This window comes from Sipha flava, unplaced genomic scaffold (assembly GCF_003268045.1).
Source record: "Sipha flava isolate LNK unplaced genomic scaffold, YSA_version1 75_pilon_pilon, whole genome shotgun sequence".
NCBI lineage: Eukaryota > Metazoa > Arthropoda > Insecta > Hemiptera > Aphididae > Sipha > Sipha flava.
The window spans coordinates 1,661,406-1,678,403 of record NW_020273615.1 but is presented as its reverse complement, the minus strand read 5'-3'; the positions used below and the strand labels follow the sequence as shown (position 1 = coordinate 1,678,403).

Genomic DNA, 16,998 nt, shown 5'->3' with positions numbered 1-16,998 from the left:
CCCCAAAGAAAAAGAAGAAAAAAAAAAGAATATTAGGAAATGTTACATAAATATTTTATTAAACGAAAAATATATAATTTTACAAAATACATAATTGTATACTTCAATAAACGATAATCATTTTTGAAAATTAAAATTAGATAGTTAATACATATTGTGATAAAGTAAACTATTACATAATATCTAAATATCACTACTAAGACTTGGAAATTTAAAAGTTATAAATTAGAACAAATAATAAACATTATAATTAATAAAATATTTTTATCGACGACAGTCTGTTCACTCTATGTATTAAAATAAAAATATTTTATGTGTTATGAGAATAAATCATTTTTATAATTTCCGCGTATTATATTATTTTACTCCGGTAGACAGTTAACTTTTCTTATATATATATATATTGATTATTTTTTATTTTTACTTTTAATTGTAAACTGTTCGATAAAAATTATGTAAAAAATATTTTCAAACGTATTTTTTTAAATGTAATAATTCGGGTTCTTTATTAATGAATGAGTAATATGCAAAGCATTTTTTTAGATCTATCGATGTACGAAATTAAGTATTCAAATTTAAATACATGAATCGTAGGTTTAATGTAAATGACACCAAATATTGTACCCATATGATATGTTCAAATAATTGTTGACTTGATTTCTATGCCAGTATATTTTAGAAAATTAACATGAACATATTCAAGCATATTGAATTAAACGTACACATATTTGTCTAAATTTTGAGAAGTGTATTTTTTTAAATTAAAATAGGCAATGTGTACGTTTCTAAGATCAAACGCAAATACTCGTATTCGTTATTTTAAATCTTTCTTATTTGCATAAATATATATTTTCTATGTAATTTATTCAGCGTGCTTTAATAATAATATTACGAATACAACTTTGAGATTATCATGTATTTCATAAATAAGTTTAAAATACGCTCAAAAGTATTTCCTCTTCTATGTTGGTTTATTAAAAATTAATATGAAATAAATGAAATAAGAGATTTTTAATTTTTGAAAATTTATGCCTTACTACTTGAACCAAAAATTATATATATATAATAATAAAATATTATATTATTCTCTCTGATAATGTTATAGTTCAGGAATAAAATGTCATTTACTAATCATATACCAACTGGTATGTACAAAAAAAATATTTTAGGGAGGTTTCCTTTATCAGGGAACGATAACGTCGATCATTTTATACTATTAATACACATAGATGTGTGTAAGCACACATCGAACTAATTTAATCTAAATCGATAATGTAACTCGATCAATAATACAAATAAACGAGAATAAAAAAAACACTAATGCGATGGCAAGAACATGTTGCGTGGTTTTCGAAATACAAAATTCTAGCGACTTGTGACACACGGTGGCCATTGACCATCAGTTGCATCCTCCAGAGAGTTCCGTCAGAATGTACGTGAACAACGGAAGCTGAAGCAGTGATTTTACTCGATACTCGAGGCTGTTGAGTCCGTCGGTGTTGAAACGTTCCCGACTGCTTCTCAAGATTTCAAACCTTTGTCGAACACAAGGGGGAAAACGATTATAAATTATGATTAATGTAATACGTATTGTTACTTTGCGAAATCCACAATTGCACGCTCTACGGCAGGCATGTCAAACATGCGGCCCGCGACTTGTTTTTTGTGGCCCTCGGCTAGTAATATTAATGGATAAAATAATAAATGAATAATAAAAAAAAATTATAAAATATTAATCTTGTGTTTCAACTAACTTAGATTCTTTGAGAATGGTAAATATTTTGGTATACATTATTATTTTTTATCTTCTTATGAACTTTTATCGAATCGAACAATTAGTGTTATTGATGGTCTCATATGTACAAATAATAAATATATATAGATTAATAATTTATATCGTCGGTACGCGACACGCGTGCCTTTGGACACTAGTCGTTTGATTTTAAATTTTGTTGTGTATATTTTATTACAAATTTAAAATTTAAAAATGTCTGTATCAAAACCAAGTGGTAGTAATAAACGTAAAATTATCGATGAACATCGTCCAAAGACAATTTTCAATTTCTTTAAACGATTTAGAAAACGGATATTCAGATTTACCATACTTTACTAAAGTACGATAGTTGTCATGCTCCATTGTATTAGAACGATCCTGGAAGTTAAAAGATGAAATAAAAATATTTTTAGAGTCTAAAGTACAAGACGTTAGCACTTTGTCGGATCCAATATGGTTAGAAGACCTATCCTTTATGGTCGATATAACGAAGCACTTGTCAAATTTAAATTTAAAATTACAAGGGAAAGATAAAAATATAACAGTTATTAATGACTATGTAAATGTAAATGTAAATTAGATTTTATATTTACAACATTTTGTAAATTAATCACGAACAGATACAAACTTGTTATCACAATTTTGTCCTTTAATATTTGGACTTATGGGTTAGTCAACTTTTGCATATCTTACACTAGTGTTTATGGCTATACCACTTTGTTCGATCAAACTTTTAACTTTTAAACGATGCTCATATAATTATCATATAGATAGCGAGAATGTATGAGTTCATTTTTACAAAATTTCAATATTACCTCAAATTTCCATCCACTTCTTTGAACTTTTTGAAGTGTATACTTTTAAGGATAATGGTTTAATTAAAACCAAATATTTGATGCCTTTATTTAATTTACTGGTCATAAATTATTTAAAAAATAATGAGGGTGGGTGAGTTTTCTATATTAACAACATGCGTTAAATAATTCGCTTACCTCGATGGGTTGGACTCTTGGTTGACATGTGATAACATACGGTAACGTGCCACGTCTGGAGTATATCTGGTAATGTTAAGGCCATGAGCTCTGACTCGACATGCCATATCATCATCTTCAGCTCCCCATCCCCAATAATTGTTACTGAATCCGTTGACCAACTCGAAATGATTGCGGCTCATGCCTATCACTCCGCCAAATAAATCCACGAACGGCAAACTAAAAAAAGAAAGTCAAAATGATCATATTTAATTTCAAATTAAAACTTTGTTTTCTATAATCTATTTGCAGGATATAAAATCGAGTAACTTGCAAAAAAAAAAAAAAAATGTATAAACTACGTACACAACTACCAGAGGAAAACGATTTTTACATCAATCAATGAACAAATTAACTAATGCTCATAAGTTAATTGTTCAAATTGTAACGATATAGGGTTTAATCATTTAATATATATTTTATTTCAAATTAATATTTCATAAAGTTCATCTATTTTTTTCAAACTATTTGCAAATGCTACTCTGGCAAAATAATATATATATATATATATATAGATTTTTTGTTTCTATTAAATTTAGGAAATTCAATAAATTTAAATTTAATTGTAATTACTATTACTATACAAAAATTAACAGCAGTCTTTATTAGACATAGGTTAGAAAGAATATAGAAGTAATAATGTATAACGGTACACATCGGAATCGTTATTTATTTTGAAATATACTTATTAGGTGAATTTTATATTTTTATTCATGGCGTAATATAAAAATGATAATAATAATATTTTGTGGTTGAAAAGTCGATAAAAAAATCTTATCTTATTTTAATAACACTAAACTGTACAGTGATTTTGAACAGAAATATTTTTAGATCGATTTTTAAAATTAATACAAAATTCATTGTTAAAGAAATTAAATCACAGTTCGTGCGTACCACTTATCAGAACAGATATTGCGTTACAGCGTACTTTCCTATCGGTCTGAATAGTGTACTTGCAATTAATACAAGCGAGGAGGGAATAGATTGGGGGTTGAATGGAACCAGGCGAGAATCTAGAAATGAAAAAAGGGGGCGGGGTTTTAAAGTGAATTACTGCCATAGTTTGTTGCGCATGTCGATCTGTACGAAGTCTTTCTTATTTCTAATTTTTTAAATATTTTACGTAACTCCGTCCGATATGGTTCAACTTATTGTCTTATGGGGTGGGCTTCAGCTACCATTGCCTCTCTCTTGTAACCATGGCTGAATGGAACGTTGCAAGAGTTTATTAAGGCAGAGACAATATTACGTTAGGGAGCAAGAGAAAGAGAATGAAAGAGTAGGTGAGTGATATCATAGATCGCATCATTGTATTCATGTAGCGTGCATAAAAGAGAGTCGTTAAGAGAAAGTTTGTAAGAGTACGATAGGAGTAGAGTGTGTCCAAATTTTAGTAGCGAGCAAGTGATAAGTTGTGTTTCTATTTATTTCAAGGTTGTAATACCAGAGTTGGGAAGGTATATGTGAATGATATATGTTTATACCAAGTGGCATTGTTGGGGGGGTGAGTTATGCCATTGGTTAAACTACAATTGAGAAATATGAAATTTTAACATGAGTCAATAATCGATGCATGAAATTAAAGTTGAAAATAATTGCAGAGAGATAATGTGGATTTGGCAAAGGAATCCGCAGTTTCATTGTCTTTTATGCCAGATTGGGCTGACACTCAGAGGAATTATATTACAACATCTGAAAGATTTAAATTGTAAAAAAGCTGTTTGATACTGGTGGATATGGATGAGGGGAGAGTATTAAAGAAATTGGAGGAGAGACTGTTAAGTCAAATTTAATGTGGTATACATTTTATAAATATAAAATTATTTATGTGGGTTTGTTTCAAAAAATTCGTTTCAAGAAAGAAATTTATTAGTTGATATAAAAATGTAGATACTAAACAATATGGCTTGGCTTAACTTTTAGCTGTCATAATTACCTGTAGTTAAACTTGTCGATGGCTACTGACATATGTCTCGGCTGATCGGGACAACTATAAATGTTTCTATCGTTTTCTGGTATAAGATCTACGTCGTGGAAAAAGAAACAGTCGAAATCACGTAACTTCAACGCTTCATTAAATCCGACGTTCATTAACATAGCTCGGTTAAATAGACCATCGCCTGTAGAAATATTAATAAATTAAACTTATGTTCATGTATGCAATGTATATCTAAAATATTTAACGAGCGAATTTAACGAAAAAAAAAAAAACAATAAGAGTAATTATAAAATAGTTTACATTTCATCAACGTTCGAGTATAGTTATGTTTTTTTTTTTTTTTGTTTTAATAAATCATGTAAACATGTTCCATCATTGATTTACCGAATTGTTCTACAATGAAAATACTGTAGTCCAATTTTTGTTTGGTTAAAAACGGATGCATGTTCAGAAGAAAAGTGCAGAGGTTTGACAGTCGGTCTCGGTAGGGCACTATAATTGCGATTTTGTATCTGGCTTGGCAGTCTAAAGGCTCATGATGACCGCCTTCGAGAAGTTTAAGCCAAGATAATTGTTGTGCTACTTCTTCCAGCGTTTCCTGAGCAGGTACGAGTATGCGCATTGTTCCGTCTGAAGAAAAAAGAAACGAATCTGTATAGTTAAAATTGACGTTTTCGTTGCACTCCCCATAGGTACGGCCATGTATATATATATATATATCACATATAAATATGTGATATATGCATATATATGCGTTTATTTTTTGACGTTTTACATAAAAAATAATATGTGACCATATTATATACCATTGTGATTAAGCAATCTAAATAAATATAAACCAATCGTATAGTTCAACATAAATCAATAGTAAATAACTTACTTAAATCAGGTGGAGTTTCAGGACATAGCGTGATAAATTGTTTTTCATTCGTTTGTGTGGTTTGTCTTTTATTGTAAATCTATAAAATTATTGAAATACTGTTACATTTTTATTAATAAAAATGTATCTTAAGTTCAATAGCTTTTTGGTAAGATTATATACCAACTATCTACTACGCTAAACACCGAAACATGCAGTCCACCAAATACATATCATAATGTGAAACATTTTAATTATTAACTTTTGTTGTAATTATTTTTCATGTGAAATGAAAATAAAAATATTAATATATATATATATATATATATATATATATATTAAAATATTAATATAAAAATATTAACGAACATCGATAATTTCGAATGTTATAAAATGGTAATCATCCAAATCAATTTCATATCGGAAAACTATTTATTATTAATTTTTTAAATATGGTTGAAAACCTACTAAATTTATTTCAATACAATTTTCTGACTACTGTGTACAAGAGAAAAAATTAATTTATTTCAAAATCCATTTTCTGTAACCGTCACGATGTTGAATTTAATTTACCGATGGAATTTATAAAATTTAAAAATAACGGCGTTCTTAAAACTGCTTTTAAAGAAACTAATGACCTACAAATATTTTATTCAAGTATTTCTGAATTAAATTTTAAATGTATTAAAAATTTTACTAAAAATATTATTACTGATTTCGGTGCCACTTAAATTTTGTGAGCAGACATTTGCAATACTTAAATTTCGAAAAATAGATATTGTTCACGATTAAGTGACGAACATATGAATTTAGATTTAAGGGGGCTCCAGTCGTTGAAAAAAAGTCGCTTTTAGACCAGAAAGCTAGACAAAACTATAGAAATATGGTTTGATATATTTTAATTTTTTAAACGGAATTTGATTAGTTAACAAGTTTTCTATGCTTTGAAAGTGGTGATTTTGAAAATTTTGAAAACTGTTTAAATTATGATTAAAAATATAAATAAAAAAAAAATCAAATTTTTGTTTTATTATAGCTTAGCCGGTAAAACCGATATTAAAAATCGCCTCCTCAGAAGCCTAAAGAACTTCTCAATCAATAAAACACCGTTTACTACATTAAAATCCGTCCAACCAAATTCCTACAGTTTAGTTTAACTTTTCGGTCTAAATACCTTTTTTTTTTTTTCAAATGAAAAAAGTATGGCATTTAACATTATTGACTTGCTCCTGCGCGTACATAGATTGACGTCGATTATAAATAAACAGACTAATTGACCGACCGGTTACGGCTACAAGTATAGTTCCACGAACTGCACTAAATTTCAAGATTACAAGTAATAACCACCACGACCCATATATTGTATCACCTTATTATTTCACCCGTATTGTTGTTTATATATTATTCATTCTGCATCCATAAACATTCAACATTTCAACATTCAGTGTTTATATTGTCGTCTGTACCAGATTAATTATAGTGTAATTTTCTGTTATCAATATCTGTAGACTGTACTGTCTACTGTGCACATATATGATATAATACACAGTATACACATTTTATTTTCTTTTTTTGGTTATTTGATATTTTTGGTTTTTTCGTTATGGAAAAAAAAGGTTGGCAGTATGGTAGAAAAACAAGAATCTTGCTGTCAAAGCAAAGGAAAAAAAATGCAATATTCATCACATTCATAAAATTTTGGTAAGTTTCTATTTTTTTTCCGTATTATGCATGATAATTTAATGTATAAATATTACCTATTATTTCATTAATAAGATATATTTTTATATATTTTATTAATAATATACCTTGTTATTTTTAAATTATTAAGATTAATAAATTCCACTTTTTTATTATTATAGAATAATGATACTATTGTCGCGGACGATACTGTCGATACTCTGCCTTCGACGCAAAATATATCATCTCTGATAGAAGATCAAACAGAGTTATTAGAAACATTAACAATTAGTGATAGAAATGATACTCAAAATAATGAGTAAGTTCTAAACATAATTATAATTAATTTTATTATGAAGTGTGTTTCGTATTTTGAATGAAACGAGAAAAGTATTAGTTCTATCATAACTTTTTTTTTCATTTGTACCGCATAACTTACGGGTGTTGATTTTCGAAAAAATTGTTTTTTTTTTTTTTTTTTATTGTAATTCAAAAGTAATAATTTTAGAGAATCGACATTTCTATCAAATATTTATCTGTCCATTTTCTAGACATGGTGTAAATTTCAAATGGTTTTTTTGTGCTATTGATAGAAATTTGGAATTTAGGAATTTTCTTAGTCATTTTTTGTAAGATATCAATAAAAAAAATATTGATTTGTCGAAAAATTTTGAAAATGAAAAAAGAAATATCGTCATGACTCATAAGGGTATTGTAAAAATATATAACATTCAACAGCCTATAGTACCTATCATTTTTTTTAATTATAGGTATTGTATTAGTGGTAGAAGAATAGTTGATATTGCATATTTTTTTTATATCAATTCAACATATAAAGCATAAAGGTTTCGAATGTTCATTCTCAGAGAAAATGTTGTTAGTCAATGAAAAAAGAAATGGGTTTTCTAGCAATTTTATCTTTAAATGTTCAGTATGTGAAGTTCTTGAAAATCTATACTCTGAAGATCCCGATAGACAAGGCCTTGATATAAATATGTCAATTACTTTAGCCACCATTAATACTGGCCAGGGATATTCGCAATTAGAAGAATTTACAGCCATATTAGATATGCCTTGTTATGCTAATAACTCATATCAAAAATACCACGAAAAATTGCATGTTCATTTATTTGATGTTACGTTGGATGAAATGAAACTTGCTGGAATTGAGGAGGCAAAACTCGCTGTTCAAAATGGGGACGTAGATGACCAAGGTCGTGCATTGGTAACTGTTGTTGCTGATGGCGCCTGGTCCAAAAGATCCTATAAATACAATTACAATGCTTCGTCTGGTGTAGCATCAATTGTTGGGTATAGAACCAAAAAATGTTTATTTATGAGTGTCCGCAATAAGTACTGTGCCATATGTGATAGAGCCTTAAAAACAAACCATATAGTTCGTGAACACAAGTGCTATAAAAATTGGACTTCAACTTCTACTTCTATGGAATCTGATATTATAGTTGAGGGCTTCAAAGAAAGTATAGCAATGCATAATATTTTATATAATAAACTAATCGGTGATGGTGATAGCAGTGTTAGTAAAAAATTACTACTCGCTAAACCTTATGGTCCTGATGTATTAATTCAAAAAATTGAATGCAAAAACCATGTTTTGCGTAACTATATAAATCGTATGCATGATATTGCGGGAAAAAGAAAATGTAGTAGTGGAAAAATTGTACCCGGAGATCAGAGAAATACTTTGAGAAATAATTTATAAAAACTTCGTTGTGCAATTACTCAGGTAATTGAATATAGAAAGAATAGTGATGGAACACATAATGAAAAAATTAATTTATTAAAACATGATATTATGAATGACCCATATCATGTTTTTGGAAATCATGAAAATTGTGCAAAGTACTTTTGTAAAAAAAAAGAAGGAAAAAAATAGTAAAAATTATGTTTTAGAAATGGAAAAATCTGGGCTTTGGACAGATATTTTATATGCGAGAAATTTATTAGCTCATCATGCCTCAAGTTTAATATATAATGTCAACAATAATTCGGTCGAAGGTTACAATAGTATTGTTGCTAAATTTGTAGGTGGCGAAAGAATACATTTTTCTCATAAAGGGTCATATCAAGCGCGATGTACAGCTGCAGTGTTATCTTATAATACAGGACCAAAATATATTAGCATTTTGCATAAAAAGATTTGCAATATTAGTCCTGGTGATTTTACGAAGCGTTTTATAAGTGCAAAACAGAAGAAAAAAATATGTAAAATGAAAAGAAAACTTTTATTTGAACCAAGAAGTAGACGAGTTACTAAATATAACTTACCAGATGATGACTATGGTAAATGCGAAGAAAATATGTGTGAAGAACTAGATATGGATGGAAATGATTACGAAAAAAAGAAATTGAAATATATGAACAATAAAATAATTAAAAATATGGATGAAATTAAATTTATAGAAAAATCGACTACACTTCAATCGGAATGCGAATTATGGCACAAAGAAAGAAAAATTAGATTAACCGCATCGAATTTTGGAAAAATTTGTAAACTTCGACCATCGACTTCTAGAGCCAATACAGTTATATCAATATTGTATAAAACCTTTTGTGGTAATGAGCATACGAGATATGGTATTGAGTGCGAACCTTCTGCAAAGGCAAAGTTTGAACAATCAACAGGATTTAAAATTCAAGAATCTGGACTTTTCATATGTGAGCATCAACCGTTTTTAGCAGCAAGTCCTGATGGACTTATAGATAATAATGGTATAATTGAAATAAAATGTCCCTCAACAATAAAAGAATTAACTCCAAAAGAAGCTATAGAATCTAGGAAATTAAAATTTGCAACTCTAGACAGCCAAGGAAATTTGCAATTAAAACAAAGTCACAACTACTATTTTCAAGTCATGGGCCAATTAAAAATAACTCAACGATTATTTTGTTATTTTATAATATGGTCACCTAAAGGTAACACACAATATTTAAATGTATTGTTAAATTTTTCTTTATATTTTGTTTACATCTTTTACAGGTATACTTTATCAAAAAATTTTTAAAGATGAAACATTTTTCAACACAAAAATGAAACCATCATTGGAAAAATTTTATTTTGAAGCGATGTTGCCAGAGTTAATTGACTCAAGAATGGACAGAAACCTTAGTTTACGGGATTAATGGTATGGTAATAGGCAACTAGTATCTACTATCTAATATTAATATAATATGTAACTGAAGTATAAATTGTATAAATTATATAATTATATTATTATTTATTAATATATATATATATATATATATACTTGGATTTAAATATAATTTTAAAAATGTCAACGCAGTGTTCATATTTGGATTGCAATCATTTTCAACCAATATCTTTCATTATAGTTTTAAACATCCTCGTAACATAATATAATGAAACGTATTTCATTTTAACACATTTTCGTACAACGAATAATTGATTATAATATGGTAATATACGTCAAAATTTTGCATATGACGTACATTATATTATTATAAATTATAATCATTGATTACAGAATACACTTTTATAAAAATTACAAGCTAAAAATCGAGAATAAATTTTAGAAATAATTTATGGTAGGATCAATGTTATTATTATTATAATGCTTATAGTTTATTCAATTATAGGTATTATATAATATATATATATTATGCAGTTCATATTATTTGTGACTACGATATTTGGTACGACTTGTCGACGTCGGGACGGTTTCTACTGAATCAATAAAATGAATGGATAATAACGCTGATCAAGATTTCAGATTAGTCTCACACACACTAATGTGCATTTACTTTCCACACACTAACAAGCCAACTTACACCGTCATGTTAAATTGCCTATGCTATTTTCCTTAAAATATGATCGACTGGAGCTCCTTTAAGAATAACAACTTCTAATATTAAAGCGAATATAAAAAAAATTAGTTTTTTTATCGTTACTAGAAAATTGTTTACTCACCATGGCCTCGATGCCGGAAACGTTGAGGTGAATTAATGGCACGGGATTCGTCGAGGGGTGGCATTTTTTTACCGTGGTAACAATTGAGCTATTGAACCAATTTTGCTCGTTAAAATTTACGTACGTGTACTGCAATAGTATGAAAGCTATAGCCAGTGTAAGCAAAATTTTTAAGCGCAATTGTGTTATTATGGGCATTGTAGTTCAGCGAACATTAATAAGACCCAACGCCGTGGTCTTGGGAATCTGAAACAAAAATTGATCACACTTATATCGATCATAACTATGCTATGTATTTAAATAGTCTAACAATAGATTAAATGTACTAATAGTACATAAACACTTTTAAAAAAACTTATATAAAATCCCAGCTGTAGTTTTCTGTTCTTCTACTCGTAGTATTATATAACGATTAATCTCCAATTAAGTTTTCAGTTCGTTTGGACTCAAATGTCAATAAAGCCAAGTTCAAATGGCGGTTATTTTTCATTGATTGTCTTTATCGATTTTTCAATATATGTTATATAAGAAAATGTTGATTCACAAACTGCTGAGCTACATCCATGTACATCAATTGTAGATATCATATTAAATGTTTCTTTAAATGCTTTACATTGTTTAGAAAGCTCCTTTTACGTGTTTTATTAGAAATATTATTTTCTTTTAAATAATTGTTCACACAAATATAAAAATAATAAATTATCAAAAGATGATAAAATTGTCGTAATCAGTCGTTACTCGTTGCTAATATACCATTATCTTCTACAATCGAACTATAATTGTGGTTATATTAAATATAACTTATTATTTATTATAAATTTTATAAAACTATCATATGATCACCATTATAACCAACTCACATTTGAATTAACACTTATTGATATACATTTTTTTTCCAGTATATCAGTTTATTCGAAAATCACTATCTTTCAATAAAAATGTTAGGGGACAACGATTGGGTCTAGAGGGAAATTCCTCCTTTTGTCCCATTCCCGGTGGTTACAGGTCTAGGTTGATTCCTGTGGTCGATCCCATATGGTTAAGATGAGGAATAGAGTTCATCACATCAATCTGATACAATATCCAAGACTTAAACATTTCGTCCACAACTTAAAAGCTAGGTTACAAGCTGAAGACAGGTAAACGCGAAAAGAGTGGAGTGATCAGGACAATGAACAGTGGTCGATGATGGGCATACGACGACAACATAAGGGACTGTAAACAAAGCTCTTAAACGGAACTGACCCAACAATACGAAGCGACTCGACTCGTACAAGACGAATGATGAGTAAACGGAGAAATTTGGTTGAAACAGAGACGGGAAGTTGAAAATATGACTCAAAGTGTACAATAATTAAGTAACTTTGATATTTCAGTCTCGAGTTGGAAGTTATCCGGAACGCACGAGTTTCGACAGCTCTAATATTTTTCATTTACAAGTTTACAATTGCTTCTTCTTCATATTTATATGAGCATTTCCATTTATTTTCTTTTTTCATTAACTTAATGTTAAATAATTATTTCACAGGTAATAATTTAATACGTGTTAATATATAAAATCGCTACGTATAATAAAGCACTATCGATATAAAACTTGTCGACGGTTCTCGGACGTCACCTAATCTCGAAACGGCCTATAGTGGCTCCTCTTATTAATAATGTCAAAACCTATCGTTATCATGTCGTCAAAGCCAAATCCGAATTCAAATAAAATTAATAACAATAATAACGATAAATATTCAAATTGTTCAATTAAATCGTCAGTTTAATATTTTACAAAATAATTAAATAATTCGCAATAATCTACTATCTTTATCAAATCTAAATAACTCTTCCTCAATGAGTATATAATTTAGTGATTCTAATGGTGTGTTCTGAAATCTGTCGAATACGGATCACGACATTGACGATAACGAATTCAGTTGAATTAGTTATTCCAAACGTCAACGTTATACTTTTTCTTTTTCAAATGCATAGGATACAAAAAAAAAAAAAAACATTTTGTTTCTAACAATATTTACTAGTGATGGGAATAATCGAATGATTAGTAGTCGAAAACAAAATAATCGAATGATTAGTAAACGAAATCAAAATAATGGAATAATCAAATAATTAGTAGTCGAAAATAAAATAATCAAATGATTAGTAAATTAAATCAAAATAATGGAATAATTGAATGATTCATGATTTAACTGTTAGAAGTGACTGTATAAATTATCAAATTATTATCTATAAACATGAAAATGAAATGAATTTTCAATCCAAATATTTTTCAATATTAAACCAATTAGTGTGGCGATTACTGATATCGGGAATTATACCAATGATTAAAAATAAAATAAATAATGCAATTAAATACAATTAAATAATATAATACTGATGGACCAAGTCGACTTATCGAAATATTTATTAGTAACGAAAGTTACAAAAAAAAAAATATACTTGTTGATTTTTTCTGAATAAAATACATTTTTTTTCAATTATATTGGCAAAGTTCTTTTTAACTATTTCTCCATAAGCCCCTGAGGTATTTCTAATCTATATGCAGATTTTTCTACAATGCTAATATTTTCTATTAAAACATGTTTTTAATTTCCAATTATTTAGTTGTCTGAATTAAAAATTAAAAATTTGCAGAAATATATGTCAAGTTTGTTTTTAAATTGATGTAAAACATCAGTGAATTTGCGTTTTCAACAGTTGCGACTGATTCAGTATCGAAATTTGAAATATTATTTTTATTTTGTAAAAATGATTGCAATAGTATTAAACTGCTTCAAGTCACGTACCCCGTCTTGCTATGATTGGTTCAGGAGGTAAGGAATCCAGATATATTTATTTAAATTTTGAAACACGATTAGGCGCTTTTAAGATTATTTTTTTATACTTTCAATTGATCAATTTCGGAATAAAATTTCTCCGTCACTTTTAAATGTCTTGTTAGTACACCCTTTTGAATAATAATTCGTTTTTAAATTCGATATCACAATTTTCGGCATTTTAAAAATTAAAAACTAGACGTACACTAAATTTTCGTTGTGAATGTGACTGCGAATACCGCTAAAAACGAGTACAATTTATTTATTATATATTTATACTGTCCGGAACTACCAAATCGACAATATTGTATAGTATACACCCAGTGTTGGTTTGGCCCATCCGAATACCCGGCAATCGCCTGAGGCCCAGAGATTTATTCATAAAATAGAGGCCCAACCAAGGGCGATTCCACAGTTAGAGAATTGTCGGTCAGGCTATTTCAAGAGGCCACTTATTAAAGCTGAAAATGGGTTATAAATATATTCCTTGTATCAAAAAAACAATATTATTATATAATATTTATTTCTTAAGTTTATTCATAGTTATCATTGTAAACATTTATCTTATTTTATGGAATCTTACATGGGGTCTGGCAAAGAGATGTTTTATTTTACTACACTCGTAGACAAAATTGTAAAAAAGTAAAATTATTCCTAATTATTTTAAAAGATAAGTTTAATATTTTTAATTAGTTTTATAAGTATTTTAATACATAATAAATTAATCATACGATATATTAAGGCTTAAAGTTTAACTTCAGAATTTTTTTCGGTAGTTAACACACTTTTATTTTTGGGATAACATCGAGCTTTACTTTCAATAATTTTACTATGAGAGGGATAAATATTAGCATTCCCATGTTTAGCATTTAATCTAATTAACATGTATTGCAATTCAGTAAGTCTCGCATCAATAATTAAAATCAAAACTTCTTCTTCTAAGTACATTTCAACCAGAAAAGTATTTTTTTTTACATTAGAGTATCAAATTTTTTATGCTCGAGTAGGTGAAGTCTCTGTAGCTTCTTTTAGCAATTTAGATGCTTCATTTTAATCAGATTTCTTTAAACTAATTTTTATAGCAAAAGTTATTAAGAAAAATTTGGGCATATACATATAAACTATTTATGTGTAGTAAATGTAAATGAATCATAATAATATGTTCTTAAAGCTTACCTGATAGGCTTTCCAAATTTTTGAAATATTAAAATGTACACTAATAACATGAACGGACTGACATTGATCAACGAATGAATACAAGTGTACGATAACTTTAATATTATCGCATTCAATTAAACGCACAATGACGATAATTGTCGTTGGTACATTATATCGTAATTACATGTTAGATAGCGAAAATCAATAGATAATCATGTGTACTATCAAATTCCAAAATTTGATTCAGGATATGCTATTTTTATTTTTTTTTTATTCTGTCCCATTTTTCAAATTTATATCCCACTGTGGAGTAATGTAATTTGAGTGGGAGTGGTGGAAACAGGGGTATTTTCCAGTTTAGTTTTAACTTCAACTTATAGCTTACATATTTAAAAATGTAAAGAGTCTTCAAGAGGCCAATTTTGTTAACAAAATTTGTTATATTCAATCAATATTTAAAATTGATTGTGGGGCATATGACCTGAACCTCTTCTAAATCCACCCATGGGCTCAAGGCAACCACGCTAACATGGAAAATCGTGGTAACTATTTTCCCGAATTAAATTATAATCATTTTATTCTTATTTTAATCTTGAAATATTGTTGACATGATTTAATAGAACTAATATATCACCACTATAATTTATACATTATTGGTTTTCTTGATCAAAATCTATCAAATATAAATACTTTGAAAAATTGAGATACGTGTTGTTAACGGTCAAATACACGAACACAATGATTAATTCGATAATAATGGCTTTGAAAAAATATAAAAACAAAAATAAATTAATACTTGTAGTATAATTCGAGCGTAACGAGAAATAATTTATTTTTAGTAGGTATTTATTGAATCCCACTCCAATATTATTTTGTTAGAGGCTAATTATAAATTTTTTTCCAATCATTAGCCAGACCGACAATTGTATACACTGTATCATAGATTAAACATATTATTAATATATTTAGTCTATGACTGTATACAGTATATAAAAACGCGATAGTTGAAATAGTCCTAATCTACAATAATGCAGTATGCCAGAAATAAGTACATAAATATCATTTAGATGTACAATATTTGGTGGTCGTCAACAATTACAAATATTATTGTTTTAAACGAAGCAGTATCGTTGTCGAAAATCAATAAAAAAATCAATAAAAAATGACTAAAAAATATACAAAATATGTACTTATTTACCAAATTTGTAAAAATGTGTAATATATTTTGGGTTTATTTCAAATAGAATGATCTAAATCGTACACATTTTTTATCAGATTTAAAATACCTCATTTCAATAAAGATATGTATTTACAATAAAATCCGTTCCCTAGTTATGAAATACTACTCTTTAACACAATTATACAAAATGTATGATATATATTGAAATGTAGTTACATATTAGTATATACCTACTATCAGTGGCGTATTCGGGATTCATTTAACGGGGATGTTTTAAAATTTAATAGACTTTTAGTAAGTTGGGGTTCTGCCCCCCTCACTTTTACATTTATAAATACCATATATTTATATAAATTATTATATTAATAAAAATGATTACATTTACATATACCTACGTTTAGTTAAATTATACTGTAATTAAGTTTACAATTTGGTGAAATACCATAAAATACGATCGATGGGAGGGGGGGTGCTCCAACATCCATACCACCCCCTATAAATACGCCCCTGCCTACTAATGATAAAGAAAAGCCGGATTTGCCGAAGTTTGAAAATTTAGATTTTCAGATTTTCGGAATTAGAAATTCAAAATCCACAATTTTATCTAAA

At 28.1% G+C, this 16,998-nt stretch overlaps 1 protein-coding gene across 1 annotated transcript; it reads right to left on the bottom strand.

Moving 5' to 3' along the window:
• Nucleotides 1–450: 450 nt before the first annotated feature.
• LOC112692635 (beta-1,4-N-acetylgalactosaminyltransferase bre-4-like) lies at nucleotides 451–15,312 on the bottom strand. Its single transcript, XM_025567361.1, has 7 exons — nucleotides 15,228–15,312; nucleotides 11,233–11,478; nucleotides 5,625–5,703; nucleotides 5,129–5,374; nucleotides 4,742–4,925; nucleotides 2,767–2,985; nucleotides 451–1,535 (listed from the first exon to the last, which is right to left on the bottom strand). The coding sequence occupies exons 2-7, from the start codon at nucleotides 11,428–11,430 to the stop codon at nucleotides 1,400–1,402; spliced, it is 1,062 nt and encodes a 353-aa protein (XP_025423146.1). The 5' UTR covers nucleotides 11,431–11,478; nucleotides 15,228–15,312; the 3' UTR covers nucleotides 451–1,399.
• Nucleotides 15,313–16,998: the final 1,686 nt, after the last annotated feature.